The sequence below is a fragment of the Gekko japonicus genome, unplaced genomic scaffold (assembly GCF_001447785.1).
Source record: "Gekko japonicus isolate JY-2015 unplaced genomic scaffold, Gekko_japonicus_V1.1 scaffold3498, whole genome shotgun sequence".
In the NCBI taxonomy this organism is placed as follows: Eukaryota; Metazoa; Chordata; class Lepidosauria; order Squamata; family Gekkonidae; genus Gekko; species Gekko japonicus.
In genome coordinates, this window is record NW_015170378.1 from 128,303 (window position 1) to 146,533 (window position 18,231).

Genomic DNA, 18,231 nt, shown 5'->3' on the forward strand with positions numbered 1-18,231 from the left:
GATTCTAAGAGAGGGGGTTAAGCTCCTGTGGCATTTTCCTGTTATAAAATGGACCCCATGGGAAGAACTAAACAAATGTAAGACAAATCCGTTTGTTCATTCATAAAAACATCAAGATAAAACAACTGAAACATTAATGACATCTTTCAAACACTTGATGCCTGTTACTTGATGCCTGTCTCGATGCTTCAGGTCTTGAGACTTGATATCAGTAGGATCAGGCTATTAGGATCAGGTTACATTGAAGGAAAACTCTGTGCAAGCAGAGGGGAGAGAAAAGTGGATCCCCCCCCTTTGATGGACAGAAGGGAAATGATTGCTAATCAGTTCAAGGGTGTTCGGGGCTCAGAACACTTTGTACACCTTGGGAAAGTTACCTGTCTCCATACAGTTCAACCCTTTATTCCTGAGAGCGGCTAGCCAAATGCTTTCAGAAAGCTTAGAAACAGGACACAATGCTAACAAGTTTATTTTGCAGTTGGTCCCCAGAAAAGCTGGTCTTCATATGCCTACTGTCTTTGAATATGGAGGTCCCATTCAGCTATCATGGCTGATCTGAGTGGCCTACTGAAAGCAAACACATAGCAGGCACAAACAGCTTTAAGCGGAGGAAACCAAGGGACGTACAATGTGATTGGTTTGGCCAGAGAATGAAAAAAAGGCTTTTTAGAGATACTAGCAAGAGTACAAGAAAAACATTTTTAAGCTAGATACTGCTTCCCATCCTACTTTCAAGCTGTGGTAAAACAAATCTAGAGATTACCTCACTGAATCAACCCCAGCCAACTAATGTTACAACAATTTAGCTAGTTTACTCATGACGTGAACAAGCAACACAATGGGAGTGGAAGGGGAATGGATATTTACAGGTTACCTCACTGAATCAACCCCAACCAACCAATGTTACAACAATTTAGCTTGTTTACTCATGACGTGAACAAGCAACACAGTGGGAGTGGAAGGGGAATGGATATTTACAGTAGTTATGTAGGTTTCTTTGTTCTTTTATTGTTTATATTGTTAAATTAAAAAGGTAAAAATAGCTGAAATGGCCTCACAGAACTGCTGCTTGCCCCACTGTAGTACCTACATCAGTATAAGGATGCTTCTCCCAGTTGTACAAATAATGGTTCCCTAGCACGAGGAAAGGTTTAAACTCCCTTCCTTGCATCATCTCCCATGGGATGGCCCCAATCTACGACGAGCCACTGTGTGTCTGGGTTTTACAGGAAAAAAATTCCATGGACCTCCCCACCTCAGAACGATTTCAGCTGTCAGATGCATAAAGTAATGAGTGTTTCTTCATAAGTAAATCATACTTGTTATTGCCCTGGCTGTTACAGAAATTTGTGGTTTATGTGTGAATATGGTGGTAATTTCTGCAGAAAGAATGAATCCCAATATCTCTCTGTGTAATAAATAAAGGTGCAACTAATGATAATATCAGGGCCTTCACTGTTGTGGCACCAAAATGCTGGAACTCTGTCCCCAGAGATCTGTCTCCTCCTGTTGACGTCTTATGCCAATGGGTGAAAGCTTTTTTGTTTCATCTGACGTTCCCCCGGTGATCCATCCTCCCTGCCATATGTATGAGTATTTTATTGTACTGTACTGTACGTGTATTTCAGTTTGGTTTTAATTGTTTTAATGATGTGTTTTTGTTTGGTTTTAATGTTTTTAAAGAGTTTTAAGACGATGTACACATTTAATCTGTTGGCTGCCTTGGTAGCCCTCCTAAGAACCTTAGAAGAGCTCTGCTGGATCACACAGCAGCCAACCAGTTCCTCTGGAGGTCCAGCAACAGGGCATAGAGGCCAAGGCATTCCCCTGATGTGCTAATATTCAGAGGTTAACTGCCTCTGAATGTGGAAGTTTCCTTTAGTCAACGTGACCTGTAGCCACTGATGGGACGTCTTCTCCATGAATCCGTCTGAGCCCACTTTTTAAAGCTATCTGTGCCTGTGGCCATCACTAAATCCTCTGTCAGTGGATTCGACGTTTTAATCACTCATTGAGTAAAGAAGTATTGCTTTTTGTCTGCTCTGAATCCACTGTCCATTAGATTCATTGTATGCCCTCAAGTTCTAGTATTTTGGGAGAGGAAGAATTTTTTTCTTGGTCTATTCTTTGTACCCAATGCATAATTTTATAAACCTCTCTCATGTCCCCTCTTAGTCGTCTCTTCTGTAAACTGAAAAGTCCCAGATTCTTCAACCTTTCTTAATAGGAAAGCTGATTAGAGAAGAAGGGAGGTGTATGAATTTGATACGTAAATAAATATTGAGAATTCACAGGGGGAGTCATGTGTTAATTAAGAATATAGCTTTATTATAGTGTACATGTAATCATAGTAAAATAATCAGTCCTCTGGGCACCGTGTGGAATGATCCCCTGTGTATTTTCCCCTGACTTTAAAAATGAAATATGCTCTTTATGGCTTTAAACTAGGTATACAACAAAAACTAGAATAAAATATGAGCACCACAGAGAAAGAGAAACACACATCAACAAAACAGAAGGAAAATTGCACCATATAAATCGGATGGATTTAAAACGTAAACAGATTGTCGAAATCTACTTGAGCACAAATAGATTCTTCAGGATATGATGTCAATTTGTGAATAATGCAACTCCTCCAGTCAGTCATCTTCTAGAAGAGAATGGAGAAGTTAAGTCTTTCATTAGGATAGCAATGAAATAAATTGGAAGTGTGGAGTCTGGTTCCTGCTGTCCATTGTCCATATATTGCATGCATTGCTATTTCACATCGAATTGTGAAAAATAAAGCAAGATGATAATGCGACTCAGTCTTCTCATGCAGGTCCTTTATTAAGGTTTTTCCAGAAGCAAATGAAAGATGGTGGAGACTGAGTCCTTTAGTCAATGGATGAGTCATTATATGAAGATCGTTGTTTTTGCTATTTCACCTGGAATTGGGAAAAGAGACTAATTAATATTGCTGTAGAAGAACATAAGAACACAAGAGAAGCCAATGCTGAGTCAGACCAATAGCCCATCCAGTCCAACACTCTGTCACACAGTAGGCAAAAATACCAGGTGCCATCAGGAGGTCCACCAGTGGAGCCAGGACACTAGATGCTCTCCCACTGTTACACAACTTCCTTTGCAACTATTCTGTCATCAGGTTCACCATCACCATGTTGTGAGGAAAGAAAACTGTGTTTTAATGGCATGAGAAATCTTTCATAATGTATAGAGACAAGAATGAGGGGTGTGTGTGTCAATAATGGCAGCTCCTGTGATGAATGGGATAACTTTGGTTTTATCCATCTTAATGGCCTGGATATGCATCTTTGCAAACTATACCTCCCTTGTTGAGAGGGTGTCATGTTTTTGAGAGATTTAACTTTCCAACATATTGCCCAACCTTATTCTGGGTCATCCAGTATTTGGGTCATCCAGTAATGACCATCGGCACCACATGTAAGTTGTGCTCTTCTCTTGATCTGCTTCTCTCCCTTTTAAAAATGAACGGCTATTGGACCACGCTCCTGTGATGAATGGGATAACTTTGGTTTTATCCATCTTAATGGCCTGGATATGCATCTTTGCAAACTATACCTCCCTTGTTGAGAGGGTGTCGTCTTTTTGAGAGATTTAACTTTCCAACATATTGCCCCACCTTATTCTGGGTCATCCAGTAATGACCATTGGCACCACATGTAAGTTTTGCTCTTCTCTTGATCTGCTTCTCTCCCTTTTAAAAACAAATGGCTATTGGATCACTATGTGTAATCCATAATATATGTTTTCAAAATCCTTCCTTTCACACCCTATTTACTTTACCTTGATGACAGTCACGGTGGCACTGTAGAAAAGGCTCACGAGGAAGAGGATGATAAAAGTGGAAAGGATTGACGAGATGTTTAGGAGTCCTTCATCATCATCAGTGGCTACAATCCCATCAAGGTAAGCTTTGGATGATAAATGGAAATCAGTTTCTTTAGGAGTTCAGAAAGCAAAGAACATGTCTCAGTGTAGTCTGACAAAGAAAACAACAGAAGGTATCACAGCAACTTCTAAAGCAAGGAATGAGTAGGGAGTAGGAAAGACGCACTTTGATATGCAGCAGAATTGTTTTTGGACAGGTAACAGCCAACTCGTAAGGATGCTATATGATAAGTAGAATTATAGGGAAGTGTCAAGACAAACAGGGAAGAGTGGAACGTTTGAAACCTTGAGACAGTTGCAAATTGTGGCATTTCTCTGTCTTGAAGAGAGAAGAGATTAAAAAAAGGCCTGCCTGAGATGAAAGGACATACAGTTACTTCTGACCACGCAATGAATTATTTCTTGGCTTGTTGGTACGAAGGCCCAGTGTTTTGCAACTGTATTAAAGGATTTTATTGAAATTTAAATATATTACAGGGAATTAAAGCAAGAGGGTGAAAGATGCCACACGGAGCAGCAAAATGCTAAAACTGTGAACATTTCAGTGCCCAGAACTTTTGTTTGGGCAGCGTGCTTGTGGATTGGCACATAACTGAAGGGCGAGCAAGCAACCCATGAGTTGAGCTTATGATGGCTCTGCAGATTCTTTATGAGTCTTGTATGCCCTGAAGGTGACCTAGAAGGCTTCTCCATTCAGTATTGTGTACTGATAACCATATGGAGCCCTATTTGGCAACAGATGCTGTTCTGTCTGAGATAATTTTGTCAAATTTAAGATTGAGCTTCTTGCCAGGGTGGTATAGGATTCTTTCAACTCGTCACAATAGACCATAGCAGTACAGATTGTAATATATCGCCTGATATAATTTTGAGGGGCAGTGAAGATACAGTATGGGTAAATTTGAGAGTCAACCGCATTATATTGGGGGGGTCTATACTTGGGTCCCCTGTCATATCATTTAACTTTGAAGAATACCTGCAAAGTGCAGGAGAATAAGGATTTCTTATAACTCTTATCCCACTGTTCCATTTTCCTTATCAAAAATACCTCTCCTGAGCTACTTAAAACCTCAGTGGGGCGGGGTGGGGCGGAGGGAGACAGGAAACCATAGTGTGCCTGTCTTTTTTCTTATCAGGCTTTATGAAATCTGGGGGGGGAGGTCTGTGGTTATTTGAGTATGGGTGATTATGTTAAATCCCTTTCCCCCAAAACTGCATCCCCACTCTCATACTGCTGTTTTTGCGACTAAGTTACAGAACTAAAGTTCATGTCATAGAGAAAGGAGATGTCTCCTCAGCCTTTCATTGTGTAGGTTCTTTTACGTATTTTATTTGACTTCCTTTATACTCTTCCCCCCCCCCCACTGGGGACCCAGAGTGGCTTGTATTCTTTTCTTTCCCATTTTTCCTCATAGCAACCCTGTCAGGTAGGTAGAGAGTGCGTGGCTGGCCCAAGCTCACCAAGAGGTTTCCATGGCAGTGTGGGGATTTGAAGTTGTGTCTCCTAGATCCTAGACTGACATTCTAACCACTGAATCCCTCTGGCACTTATGGCTTTCAACTGGATTTTTCTTGAAAAATGGAACTGTACATAATGGAATTATACATAAATTTATCCTCTGGAGGATACTTGACTGACATTCTAACCACTGAACCCCTCTGGCACTTATAGCTTTCAACTGGATTTTTCTAGAAAAATGGAAATGTACATAATGGAATTGTACATAAATTTATCCTCTGGAGGATACTTGTACCCTGTTCTCTATTGACTTCAACACACTGGCATATCATGTGCGATTGATTATATTTTTGGAGGGAGAGAGAGAGCAGGGTGAGCAGATGGATTGGGTTAAGTGGAGTGTCGAGATGGGATCCACGACTTCTGATATAAATGGAGAATGATGCTGAGTTTGGAAGGGAAGGAGAGAGGCTAGAAGAACTTCAAGCACGAAACACAATGGTATAGGAGTTAGCTCCTAGATGACTTAAAGTAGCAGCATTTCTTGAATTCCTTCCATCTTTACTGTAATACTATGAATGACTGGTTTTCTCCGTAGGGATGATTGACAATTTGATGTGGTGCAAGAGAACTGTGTATCCAATGCATTTATTATAAATACGTGTATATAAATTAAGTTGCCTTATCTAGAGCAATGTTTTAATGTCCTGTTTTATAAATTCCTTTACTTGTTAAAGAGTGTATTCAACACCACAGATCTTCCCAAAGCTGCCTCCTGGCTGAACTCCTTCCTTAAAGCTGACTGTTTGACTATAGCATGGTCCCCCTGTCTTTAGGCAGAGGTTCCAGTGTTATGCTCTCCTGAAGTAGATGCTGGTAAAAATCATCACTGTAATATTGTTCAGTTGTTATTTAACAAATGCCAGTTTGTTTGGGATGAGCAAATGGAACCTCCTGGTTTTCCTGTAAGAGCTGTTTTGTCATGACCAAGCTGTGTTGCGATTGTTTACAAGGAAGAATGTTAATTTGGCATCTTCTTCCTTTTGAGTGGGAAACAGTAATAAGGATATATCGTCTTTTCCAGGGATATAACTGAACTGAAAAACTAATGTTTTGCATGAAATATATAGCCATAAATATTTATTTGTTGTCCACGGTGTTGATGTGTAAAGAACTTGCTCTCTCTAGACACCTTGGTCTTAACTTCTTAAGTGTTTCTGCTTCTCAGGGAGTAGGCTCTTAATAAAAACTTTGCTACATGTAAAGGACATGATGATGGCACACATGGTCTTCTACTAATAGCAAATGAGTGAGACATCTCCTTTTAATAACGGTGTACAGAAGAGGCTTTCATGAGCCGAGTCCCTGCATCTTCAGAACGGATGCTTAGGATGCTATGGGAAGTTTGACATCCAATCTACTCTTGGATGATTGTAAGTTATTCCACAGTGTTGGGGCCCGAAAGGGAAGGAATAGGATAAAACAGTTTCATCCCAGAAGTAGACATGGTATCATTTAGAACAATAACCATTATGACGTGTACGTGGAACATGAGGATGTGGGAGAAGAAGAGGCAGAAGAGAATGCACATGAAGAAAAGGCCAAAGCCAAGAAAACAACAGTGAATGATTAGGAGGAAGTACAAACTTTGTAGTGTAAGCAAGTACACTGTTACGATGCGCGACCATGGAGCACCTACGAAGGATCATTTCCCCCTCCGGCCATGCTCTGTGTGCCCCATTTACTGAGAATTTTATCACCCTGGCTTTTGTTGTGTGATTTTGTAGCGTGTCACTTGTAGCTTAACATCTTTTATCCCTGCTATGGCCTTTAAAATCAAAGAGTGGCTTTTACCACAGATGAACACACAAAGCTGCCTCATACTGAATATGACTATCAGTCTATCAAGGTCAGTCTTGCCTATTCTGACTCAAAGTGGCTTTCCAGGGTCTCAGGTGGAGGTCTTTCACACCACCTACCAACTAATCTTTTAAGGTGCAATGCACGGGATTGAACCGGGGACCTTCTGCATGCGAAGGAAGTGCTCTACTTCTGAACTGCATCCCCTCCCCAGGGTGTGTGTGGTTCAGATATTTATTGATCCATGTTTCTGCCTCTTGTTAATGTTGTTATTAGGGATTCTTTATAGAATTTTCATTTAATTTCGCATATTTTTAATCGTATTTGTACAAAGAGTATTTTTGGATGGGAGTATATAAGCCATCTCAGTATCTTCAAGTTGAAAGGGTGGTGTATGCACACCTTAACAAGAAACAGAAATAAAACAATGTCTTTAGCATTCTTTGAAAATCCAAGGGTGCATTCAGACGGGCAGCTAATACCGCAATTGGCCCAGCTCTAATTTGATCCCGATGTTTTTTATCTGGCGTTGCATGACCAGACAGCTCCCCTAACTGCGCGCATACTCCATGGTGGGTTGTCTAGATGGCATCCACCTGAAGGAGCCGCGTGGTCATTTAAAAAAATAATTGTTTGCACATGTGCATCCGACCTCAACGTGTACTTGTTTTTCCGTACATGCGTGGAGTTGAATGCTTAAAACACCGGCAGTGGTACCTCCCTCTAGGTACCTTTTTAATTAATGCAGTTCATAAAATTCACGGGCCGTTTAGAAACATGAAACTGTCCAGAATGTTTGAGTGGAGCTCTGCGGCCGTCGTGCGTTTACACATTTATGCGCATATCACTAAGAATTTTTTAAAATGGCGCTCACTTGGAATGGTCTGACGTCATACCATCCCAATGGGAGGATTGCGCGCTGGAACGATCAGATGGGGGAAAGTCCACAATTGGCCAGTTGGGAAGCGAAAACTCCGGACTTTAGTATCTTTTAAGTACGGCACCGAAGTGCGGTAAAACAGGATGATCATGGAAGAAGCATGTTTCCCAGATGTTGCTGTCTGGTCATTACCTTTAAATCCGCCAGGCACTTGTGCCTGGCACGGATCTAAAGACCCATCTGATCGGGACTTAAGAATAGTTAAGAACTTAATGTCAGCAAGATTTGCTTTATTTCCCTTTGAATTCCAATGTAGTTGGGTGCCTCATTCCATGCCTCTTCAACTGAAAGATAATATTAAACCTCACAGCATGCCAGATAGTCTCCCTTTGGTTTGAAAACAAAATTCATGGGCCGTTTAGAAACATGAAACTGTCCGGAGCTCTGCGGCCGTCGTGCGTTTACACATTTATGCACATATCACTAAGATTTTTTTAAAATGGCGCTCACTTGGAATGGTCTGACGTCAGACCATCCTGACGGGAGGAGTGTGCACTGAAACGATCAGATGGGGGAAAGTCCACAATTGGCCAGCCGGGAAGCGAAAACTCTGGACTTTAGTATCTTTTAAGTACGGCTCCAAAGTGCGGTAAAACAGGATGATCACGGAACAAGCATGTTTCCCAGATGTTGCTGTCTGGTCATTACCTTTAAATCCACCAGGCACTTGGGCCTGGCACGGATCTAAAGACCCATCTGATCGGGACCCCAGAATAGTTAAGAACTTGATGTCAGCAAGATTTGCTTTATTTCCCTTAGAATTCCAATGGAGTTGGGTGCCTCATTCCATGCCTCTTCAACTGAAATATTAAACCTCACAGCACGCCAGATAGTCTCCCTTTGGTTTGAAAACATAGTTTATTGCAAACAGTTACTCGGCCTCAAGTAGGTGAACGACTTGACATTTTAGACCTCTATTTTTTAGATACCCAACATCACCCCTCCTTTCCATTAAAAAGCCCATAGGAAGACAAGAGGAGGCACAACAAAAGAAAGATGCAGGTGGAAATAGAGGACTGGAGGGTCATCAACACAAATGGTGACGACGGTTAGTAGCAAGTGTTGGTGGTATCAGAGAGCACCAGGGAGACGTTGACAAGGGTGGGTTTACCCGTTTTCTTGTCTATGGTCTTCTGGGTTGTCTGGAGGGGAAGCGCCTCATGTCCCACCACGCAAGTGTAAATGACTCCATAACTCCAGTCCTGCTCTTTGACATTCAACGTGCTATAGGTGAAGTACCGCTCGGGGGTCTTGGATTCCTGTATGGGTTGGCTGATGAAGTACTCTGAGTCTCCCACAGGCTCATCATTCCGGAGCCACTTCACAAAGAATTCATTGGGGTAGAAACCTTTCAGCAGGCAAGTGAGGGTGGCCGTCTCCTGTAAAGTCAGTTGTTCTGAGGGTGGGGGGAGGACATAGACAGCAGGTGCGTGGGGAGTCCCACCTGGATGGCAAAAAGAAAAATGGATTAATCAGGGGAATGGCCTAAACTAGAGTTTTAATGTAGTTTTACAAAAGGGAAATTTGTCACGATTCAGTGGGCATTTTATAACCCTTCTGGCTATTCTGGAGCGTGCCGGGCCGAGAGACCCACTGAACCTGATACCACTGATGGCATAGACAGAAGGAGTACCAGGAACACCATCCGGATGCTAGAAAGCAACAAAAGCGGAGACAGGGGGAGAGGAAGGTGAAGAGTAACAAATGCCTTATGCCTGATTTTTGACAGAATTCTTACCAATCACTAGACCTCAGTAAAGCTCTGATCATTAGCGTGTTTGGAGAATGGCTGTAGGACATAAGGTAGCACAGTGAAGCCCCTCTGATTGGTAAATTTCATATTATGGCTTGGCAAATCAACCAAAGCTCCCTTTGTCAGCTTTGATCCTTGAAACCTCATACCATGAAGATCTTGTTGTTCTCTGGGGTGCTACTGGACTCAGATCTAGGTCTTCTACTGCAGAGGGGCTACCCTCTGGAACTATCTTCATTGGTGTGTGTATGCATGAGTGAGAGTGAGAAAGAGTATGAGCGGGGGCTCAATAATTTGATGCCTGTCCAAGACAGCCAATCATCTTGAAGACTGCACAGTTCCTGGCTGATTAGGGATGCTAGCCTCCAGGTGGGACCTGGCGATCCCCTGGAGTTACAGCAAATCCAATCTCCTCCTCCTCCTCCTCCTCTTCTTCTAATTTGATGACTAGTTTGTTCTGCTGCTGTTTCTTCCTGGAGCTTAGTTCTGATTTTTACTTTTATTTTGTGTGAAATTGTATGTATTGTTTTAGTTCTCAACACCTGCAGTTGTTGTGAGTTTCCTAGAAGGCATTTGAAGGTAGAAATCTTTTGAAGTAAATAAATGATGATTCAGTGGGCCTTTTGGAACCATTCTGCCCACTTCATAGTATGCCAAGCTGAGAGACCTGATGAAGCTAATACACAGTGCCATGCATCATTTTTTTTAGTAATGTAAAAGAGGTACCTACCTTTAAGCTTCTGCAGGGTTCTTGTTTCAGCTGTGGGAAGAAGGGAGGGAATAGTAACTTTGCACTTAAAGATGTCCCCACTGTCCCATTCTTCTGGGCACACAGTTGCTGTTGCGTCTACAAATATGAATTCATTGTCTTCTTGTGCGATAGACTCTCCAATTACGGTCTCCAGCTGTGTGTTGTCACGTTCCCGTGTCCAGGTGATGCTCAGTTCTTTAAGATCCTGATCATAGGGCATGTTGGAGATTCTGCAGGTCAGCTTGGCTGATTTGGTCATGTAAATATCAGTAAAGGATGGTGGGATGGTCTCCACACGGACTTGAGCATCTGAACAAGGACCTGAGAAGGAACCAAGAGGGAACAACATTCAGTTTCTCAATAAATCAGAACATGGCTCACCTGGGTACTTGAAGCATGTGCTTCAAGTAGCCTACATGCTGAATTTGCCTGTTTTTTGATAACCAGAGTATGTTTTCTTCTAATGCTTTAACTCAGAATGTGTTTTTGTGTTTATATTAAACTATCACAGGTTGGTGTAGTGGTTAAGTGTGCAGACTCTAATCTGGGAGAACTGGGTTTGATTCCCTACTCCTCCACTTGTACCTGCTGGATGACCTTGGGCAAGCCATAGTTCTGTCAGAGCTGTCCTTGAAAGAGCAGTTCACTCACTCAGCCCCACCTACCTCACAGGGTTTCTGTTGTGGGGAGAGGAAGGGAAAGGAATTTGTAAGCCGCTCTGAGACTCCTTTGGGTAGTGAAGGGCGGGGTATAAATCCAATCTCCTCCTCCTCCTCCTCCTCTCCTCCTCCATCTCCTCCACATGTTCCCTCTGTTGGTATCTTCCGCCATTTGCACTTGCCCGACTCATGAAGGGAGAATAGTCGGAGCTCCCAGAACCTTTTTTTCACAAATTCATTTCAGTTTTAAAAATAATGTCAAAACTGGCCCTGAGTGCATGGGTAGAGGAGAGAACGGATACAGCAGTAACAGAAGATGTATGAAAGGACATTCCACACAGGAGTTAATTTAGTGTTTGGGTGCCTCTCAGAACCCTCCTGGAATATGCTGATGGATGCAATTTTTAAATGTAAGTTTGCGTCAGAGTGGTCTCCATAGAGCAGGAAGAATGAGATCATTTGGACATTCAGGAGCAGAACTGAACCTTTCAAATCTTGTGTGCTTTCAGAGAGAATGCTTATCTTGCACAACACCTTTCATCTACGGACCTCAAGGCAGCATGCATAGAGTTTCTTATGTAATGTATTTCATTTATATTACTTCATTTATACCACTTATCTCCTCAATTGGTACCCAAAGCAGTTTATAATATTCCTCCCTTCCCAATTGTATTATCACAAGAACCCTCTGAGGTAGATTGGACTGAAACTGTGACTGGCCGAAGGCCAGGGCTATTATTGGGCAGGAACGCACAGGAATGGAGTTCCGGCTGGCTCCCAAGTTGGCCACGCCCAGCAGGAACTCATTAGCATAACAGGCCACACCCAACAGCAGAAACTCATTAGGACTGGCTACATTAGGGGTGTGTGGCCTAACAGGCAAAGGAGTTCCTGCTACAAAAAAGGCCCTGGGTTTTGACAACAAACAAGGTAAACAGAATAACAAGCAAAAGGTGGGTGTGGCTGGATAACCACACTTCTGGTAACATGGGGGTGCGGCCTAATGTGCTAATGAGCTGTGCTATAAGGGGTGTGACCTAATATGCTAATGAGTGTCTGCTGTTGGGTGTGGCCTATTATGCTAATGAGTTCCTGCTGGGCTTTTTCTACAAAAAGAGCCCTGCCAAAAGCTATCCCACAAGCTTCCATGGCAGAGTGGGGATTTGAACTGTCTCCCAGATTCTAGTCCATCTCTCTAACCACTGACCACATTTTGTTAGTCTTCCATCCAGGCATTGCCCATACTCACACCTGCCAAGATTATATGTGGTTCGAAAATTCTCCTTGGACTTTAGCTTCTGGAGGGGATTGGATCGGATCTTGTTTCTGAAGGGGAATGAATCCTCTACCATTCCTTTAAAAGTTAAACATCTCTCAAAAATCAATTTTGTAACTAACAGTTATTCTGTGGAGGTAGACATCAGAACACGTCTTGCTGAAGACCTGTTTTGAACCGATTTGGCAGGGACTCTGGAGTTCTGACGTTAATGGGTAGGCTGGAGCGTTTCGACTTACCAAGGTCACAGACTAGGGGCTTGCTGATATTTTTGATGCCGGTGAAGTTCTCGCTGTGCACTTCACAGGAGAATGTCTTCTCAGAAACCCAGTCCCTTCTGTCGACTGTGAGCTCGCTGACGATGCTGTAGCCATTACGACCCATTACGGCTGGTCCAGTGGTGGTGAAGCCAGAGTTGAGTGTATGACCATTCTTCAGCCACTGGACTGTGGCTCTGGCAGTGTGCAAATTAACAGCCATGCAGACAATGGTGGCATTTGGGTCAGAATTCTCAAAATCTTCTAGGCGTGGCGCACGGATAATCATCTCAGGCTTCAGACAGGAAGCTTAAGGAGGAAGGGAAATAGCAAAAAGAAGGGGAAATTTATTAAAGGCAAATCTGCTTGTTGCAAGTCTAATATTTATGTACTGTTCATTGTGTTAAGAGTGTGATGTTGCTGTTTTGGAACTAGCCGGTTATTACAGAGTTGGATGGAATGTGTAAGCATTAGTTCTGGCCAAGATTGTCTTTGAACGCTGCCTTTGGTTTCCGGGCTGACAGGTGAGCTATATTTAATACAATAATAAAAATAATAAATCAGTTAATCAGAATGTGCTGTTGTGGCAACCTTAGACACCATTTCCTGAAATTGTTTCATGGTGTTGTGGTTCATAGGGGGATGGCTGCTGGTTGAACAAGAGACACCAAATACGTTCACTTACTTGGACGAATGACTTGTGCCACTGCAGTTCCATTGGTGTTATTAGCCGTGCAATGGAATGGCTGAAAATTCCACCAGTCATTGGCAGAGATGGTCACCTGAGAGCTGGAGGTGAACGTCCCAGCAGGGTTGAAAGCGGAAGGGAACTGCTTGATGTTATTTGCATTGATGCTGACGTTCTGATTGTCCCAGGTGAAACTGATCACGGGAGGCACGACATCCTTGGCTAAGCACCCGATGGTGGTGAGTCCGTTGCTTGGGATGCTCTCGGAGGGTAAAATGAGAGGGAAAAGAGAAGGGGCAGCTGGAGAAACTGTGGGAGAAGAAAAACACACATAAGAATGGAGGGTTTTTGGAAGGCGTTAACTGTTCAGCTGTGATTCAGGTGCCAAAAGAAAGTGACTCATTGCTTTGTTGCAAAGGGAAGACATCATCCTTCATCATTCACATCTGTTTTTTCTGAGATGGGTTCAGCTGCTGTTGACTGATCAAATTGAGACTAATATTGCCCTGACCTGGATAGCCCAGGCAAGTCAGATCTCATCAGATCTTGGAAGCTAAGCAGGGTCAACTCTAGCAAATACTTGGATTGGAGACCTCCTTGAAACACCAGAAGCAGGAGGCGGAGGCAGGCTTTATTCAGCCACCTCTCTGAATATCCTCCAGGACCCCAGTAGGGGTCAGTTATAGGCTTACCAAGTACTTACCGAGAATCGGTGGGGGACACATACTTCTCAGGACCATTCCCATGTGGAAGACAAACGCGCCACACCATGCCGTCGCCAGGAAGTGACGCCGGGCGACACTCTGGCAATGGGGCTGGAAACTCAATGGTACCATCGAATTTCCAGCCCCATTGTCAGAGCGTCGCCCGGCGTCACTTCCTGGCAACGGCATGGTGCAGCATGGGTGTGTTACAGGGAGGAATGTTCTGGCCGGGGACCATGTGCCCCCGCCGATTCGCGGTAGGTACTTGGTAACCCTAGTCAGTTACCAGAGGTTGCCATGATTTCCAGGTGCACTCATACACACACATATAAAAAATACAAAAAGAAATACCAAAATACCCGAGACTAATATTTTGCTTCTTGGTGCTTCCTCGAGCCACATTAGGCTGAAAGGTATGCTGGAATTGGGAGCCATTGGGGTCATGCCCTAATATGGTCCCATATCAGAATGCAAGCATTTCAGAGAGGAGCCCTTTGGAAACCAATGCTCAGCTGTGTTGAGGAGAACTTGGTAGTTTGGGGGAAGTTAGCCATAGAAAAGCGTATAGTGATGGTGGTTTGTCGTTTGCCTCTAAGCAGACATATGGGAAGCTGGAATGAGTCATAGTTTCTCCCCAAGGTTTCCACGGCTCTCAGATGAGCACCAAGCTTCAGAAATGCTCAGGGGGATTGAGTTGCTTTCCACTGAGCTCTACTGAATGCTGTTCTGAACTCAGGGTATAGTCATGTATGGCTGCGAGAGTTGGACTATAAGGAAGACCGAGCGCCGAAGAATAGATTCTTTTGAACTATGGTGCTGGAGAACACTCTTGAGAGTCCCTTGGACTGCAAGAAGATCAAATCAGTCAATCCTAAAAGAAATCAACCCTGACTATTCCCTGGAAGGCCAGATAATGAAACTGAAGCTCAAATACTTTGGCCACCCAATGAGAAGGGAGCACTCACTGGAGAAGACCCTGATGCTGGGAAAGATTGAAGGCCAAAGACAAGACTCAGAGAAGACAAATCATTCCTCAAAACTCTCCCTGAAACTACGCCTAAACTAATGGAACCCGTTTGCAGTCCCCACCTGTCCTGAGGTGGATGCTTAGCCGACTGAATATTGTGTTTTAGATGAGGAGACCCACACGGTTCCCTGAGCCTTCCCAAATCTGCAGAGAACTGCGAGGCATGCAAGGAGATAACCAGGGTGGGGCTGGCAGGTGCCTTGCTCCACTTGGAGTTCTCCTTTGCCTCCCCTCCCCCTCCCCAAAAGCACAACCTTTTACTGTCCATTTTGTTTTTAAGTAAAGGAATGTTTCAGGTGGAACAAGAACTGTTGGCAGGTACTACCCCCCCTCCCAGAAGTGATCTTGCTTCTGATTCTACCCACCTGATCTGCCCATCTCTGTCCACCTAAGGTTCTCCCTGACTGAGGAAGGAATCTACCCTCATCATTAGGCTGAAGTTTTTGTGGGGAACCCCACCCCCCCAATTTAGCAAATGCAACTGGAAGGATGAGAGAGGAGGCGTAAGAGGGACATGTAATTTATTTTAGGAAGGTATTCGCTGTAAGTGGTTAATTGCGCTTGAGCATGACATTGTCGATTTGGAATCAAACCCTATACAGACTCACCTTAGCTGCTTCTGACACTTTCTGCTTTCATGCGGGCTATCAAGAATCAAGATGTATAAAGGTAAAGGTTCCCTTGCTCGAAAGCCAGTCGAATCTGACTCTAGGGTTGCGGTGCTCATCTCTGTTTCAAAGCCGAAGAGCCAGCGCTGTCCGAAGATGTTTCTGTGGTCATGTGGCCGGCATGACTGAACACCAAGGCGCACGGAATGCTGTTACCTTCCCACCGAAGTGGTACCTATTTATCTACTTGCAATTTCTTGCTTTCGAACTGCTAGGTTGGCAGGAGCTGGAACTAGAGATGGGAGGTCACTCTGCCATGCGGCACCCGGGTCTCGAACTGCTGAACTACCGACCTTCCACAGCCTGCAGTTCAGCGTCTTAACCACTTGAGCCACCACAGCTGTATGGGTGACACTTAAAAAACAACAACAACCCTGCTTTATCATTCATTTTTGAAGCCTCAAATGTGTAGCCCCCACATAGCAAGGAAGGGTTTTTAGCTGGGATCTGGCAGGGCCTAGGGACCCTCCGGCACCTCCTCAGCTTCTCTGTAGCCCACTGCTTATTAGTAAACTTGAAAGCCTTCCAGATCTGTAGCGCTCTGAGATTTATTCCAGCTACAGCTGAGGAATGGTGAGCAGGCAGCAGAGCCAGAGATAGCAACTAGTGTCTTACTGAAGCTCAGTTCAGTATGGGACTATCCAGAAAGAGATACGTTTTGGGGATGGCAAGGTCTTCCCTCCAGCCTTCTTGGTATCAGATATTTTGTTAGAAGAACTTTGAGAATCCAGCTAAGCTTGAGCTTCGGGAAAGGCAGGATTTCCAGTCCTGCAGAAGGCTGCCACTCGGCTGGGAGGCCTCCAAAGCTCCCAGGTAAACAGCAGGTGTGAGAGAAGGATCAAGCCCTCCCCTTAAATTTGCAGGAGACCAGCACCCAGCACCAGTGGGTGCAGTCCTCCAAGTTAAGCCCAGGGAATGCACTAGGCTCTCTACTATCATTCCCAAATGGGACTTGTGCCGTAGCTGGAAATGCTAGTGGTGGTCATGAAGGCTCTGTCTGAAAGCTAGTATTCAGCTGGGATATGTATAAAGCTCTGAGATCCCAGCTTTGGGAATCCAGGCTACGGGGAAGCAACTAGGATCCCCTAAGGTTTTTTTTTTTTGATGGCTATGGCTTTGTTGGGAGATGCTTGCGCAATTCCCCACTGCTCTGTGACCTGGGGAAGCAGGTGGTGTAACTGGCTTTTCTAGCACTCAGCGTGCGCAAGCTAAGGGGCTGCCAGAAGCTCTCCCCGTAATTTTTCAAAGCCACAGCTGAACAGGGATCCATCCAAGTGCTCCTCAGCTGGGCAGTTGGCTGCAGAGAACTTACAGGGGTCGGCCAGGCGCTTCCCTTATCATCCCCAAAGCTGTTGCCCGGCGGGTACCCCATCCATCCCTTTCAGAGCCACGCGTGCGCAAGCTAAGGGGCTGCCAGAAGCTCTCCCCGTAATTTTTCAAAGCCACAGCTGAACAGGGATCCATCCAAGTGCTCCTCAGCTGGGCAGTTGGCTGCAGAGAACTTACAGGGGTCGGCCAGGCGCTTCCCTTATCATCCCCAAAGCTGTTGCCCGGCGGGTACCCCATCCATCCCTTTCAGAACCGAGGACCAGGCTTCCCAGAGTCTTGGTTGGCTCCCCTGCAGCCCAGATATGACCAATGTTCCCTCTAAGCTGTGGAGTCTTGTGAGCAAAAATTCTACTTTGTGAGCTACTGGCATTAAAGTTGTGAGTGAGCAATTTGGCTACTGCATAACTTAGGCCCTGTTCATACGAGCCCATTTGGGCCGGGAGCGGGACGGAACGGGGGCGGAGCAAACCGGCGTGATCCCACCTCAACATCTGGGGAGCGTGCCGGATCCGTCCCTACCGGCGAAAACGCGCAGTAAAAATGAACCACCTACCTAGGTGGTTGTAACCGTTGGAGCGCCGCAAGCCGGGCCGTGGGATCGGCCGGCTTGTATTTGTGCTGGTGCTTCCCGGCCCCCTGCCGTACTGCGCATGCTCGAGCATGCGCAGTTCGGCAGCACGCGGCGTTCCAACTTTGGTGCGGCTCACATTTGCCGCAGATCAGCCCTCCGTTTCCCTGCCGTGTGGCAGGGACCGTAGTTTACTCTGGAGCCCTCCCTTCCTGAGCTAGTACAAAAATGTGTGAGCCGGAGGCTAAAAAAACTGTGAGCTAGCTCACACTCACGCAGCTTAGAGGGAACACTGGATATGACTACCATAAATTTAAAATTGCTAGTGGCTTGGAAGGATTCCAGGACTCCCTGCTGATCACACCGTGCATCTCTGAGGC

The 18,231-nt window shown here is 44.7% G+C and overlaps 1 gene segment (V, D, J or C); it reads right to left on the reverse strand.

Moving 5' to 3' along the window:
* Positions 1-9,020: 9,020 nt before the first annotated feature.
* On the reverse strand, positions 9,021-13,864 carry LOC107116350 (the record flags this gene model as incomplete). The annotated part of the segment is given in 4 exon segments: positions 9,021-9,615; positions 10,655-10,996; positions 12,850-13,176; positions 13,553-13,864. Coding segments are annotated over 4 exon segments (1,376 nt in total), but the record flags the coding sequence as incomplete, so codon positions are not given.
* Positions 13,865-18,231: the final 4,367 nt, after the last annotated feature.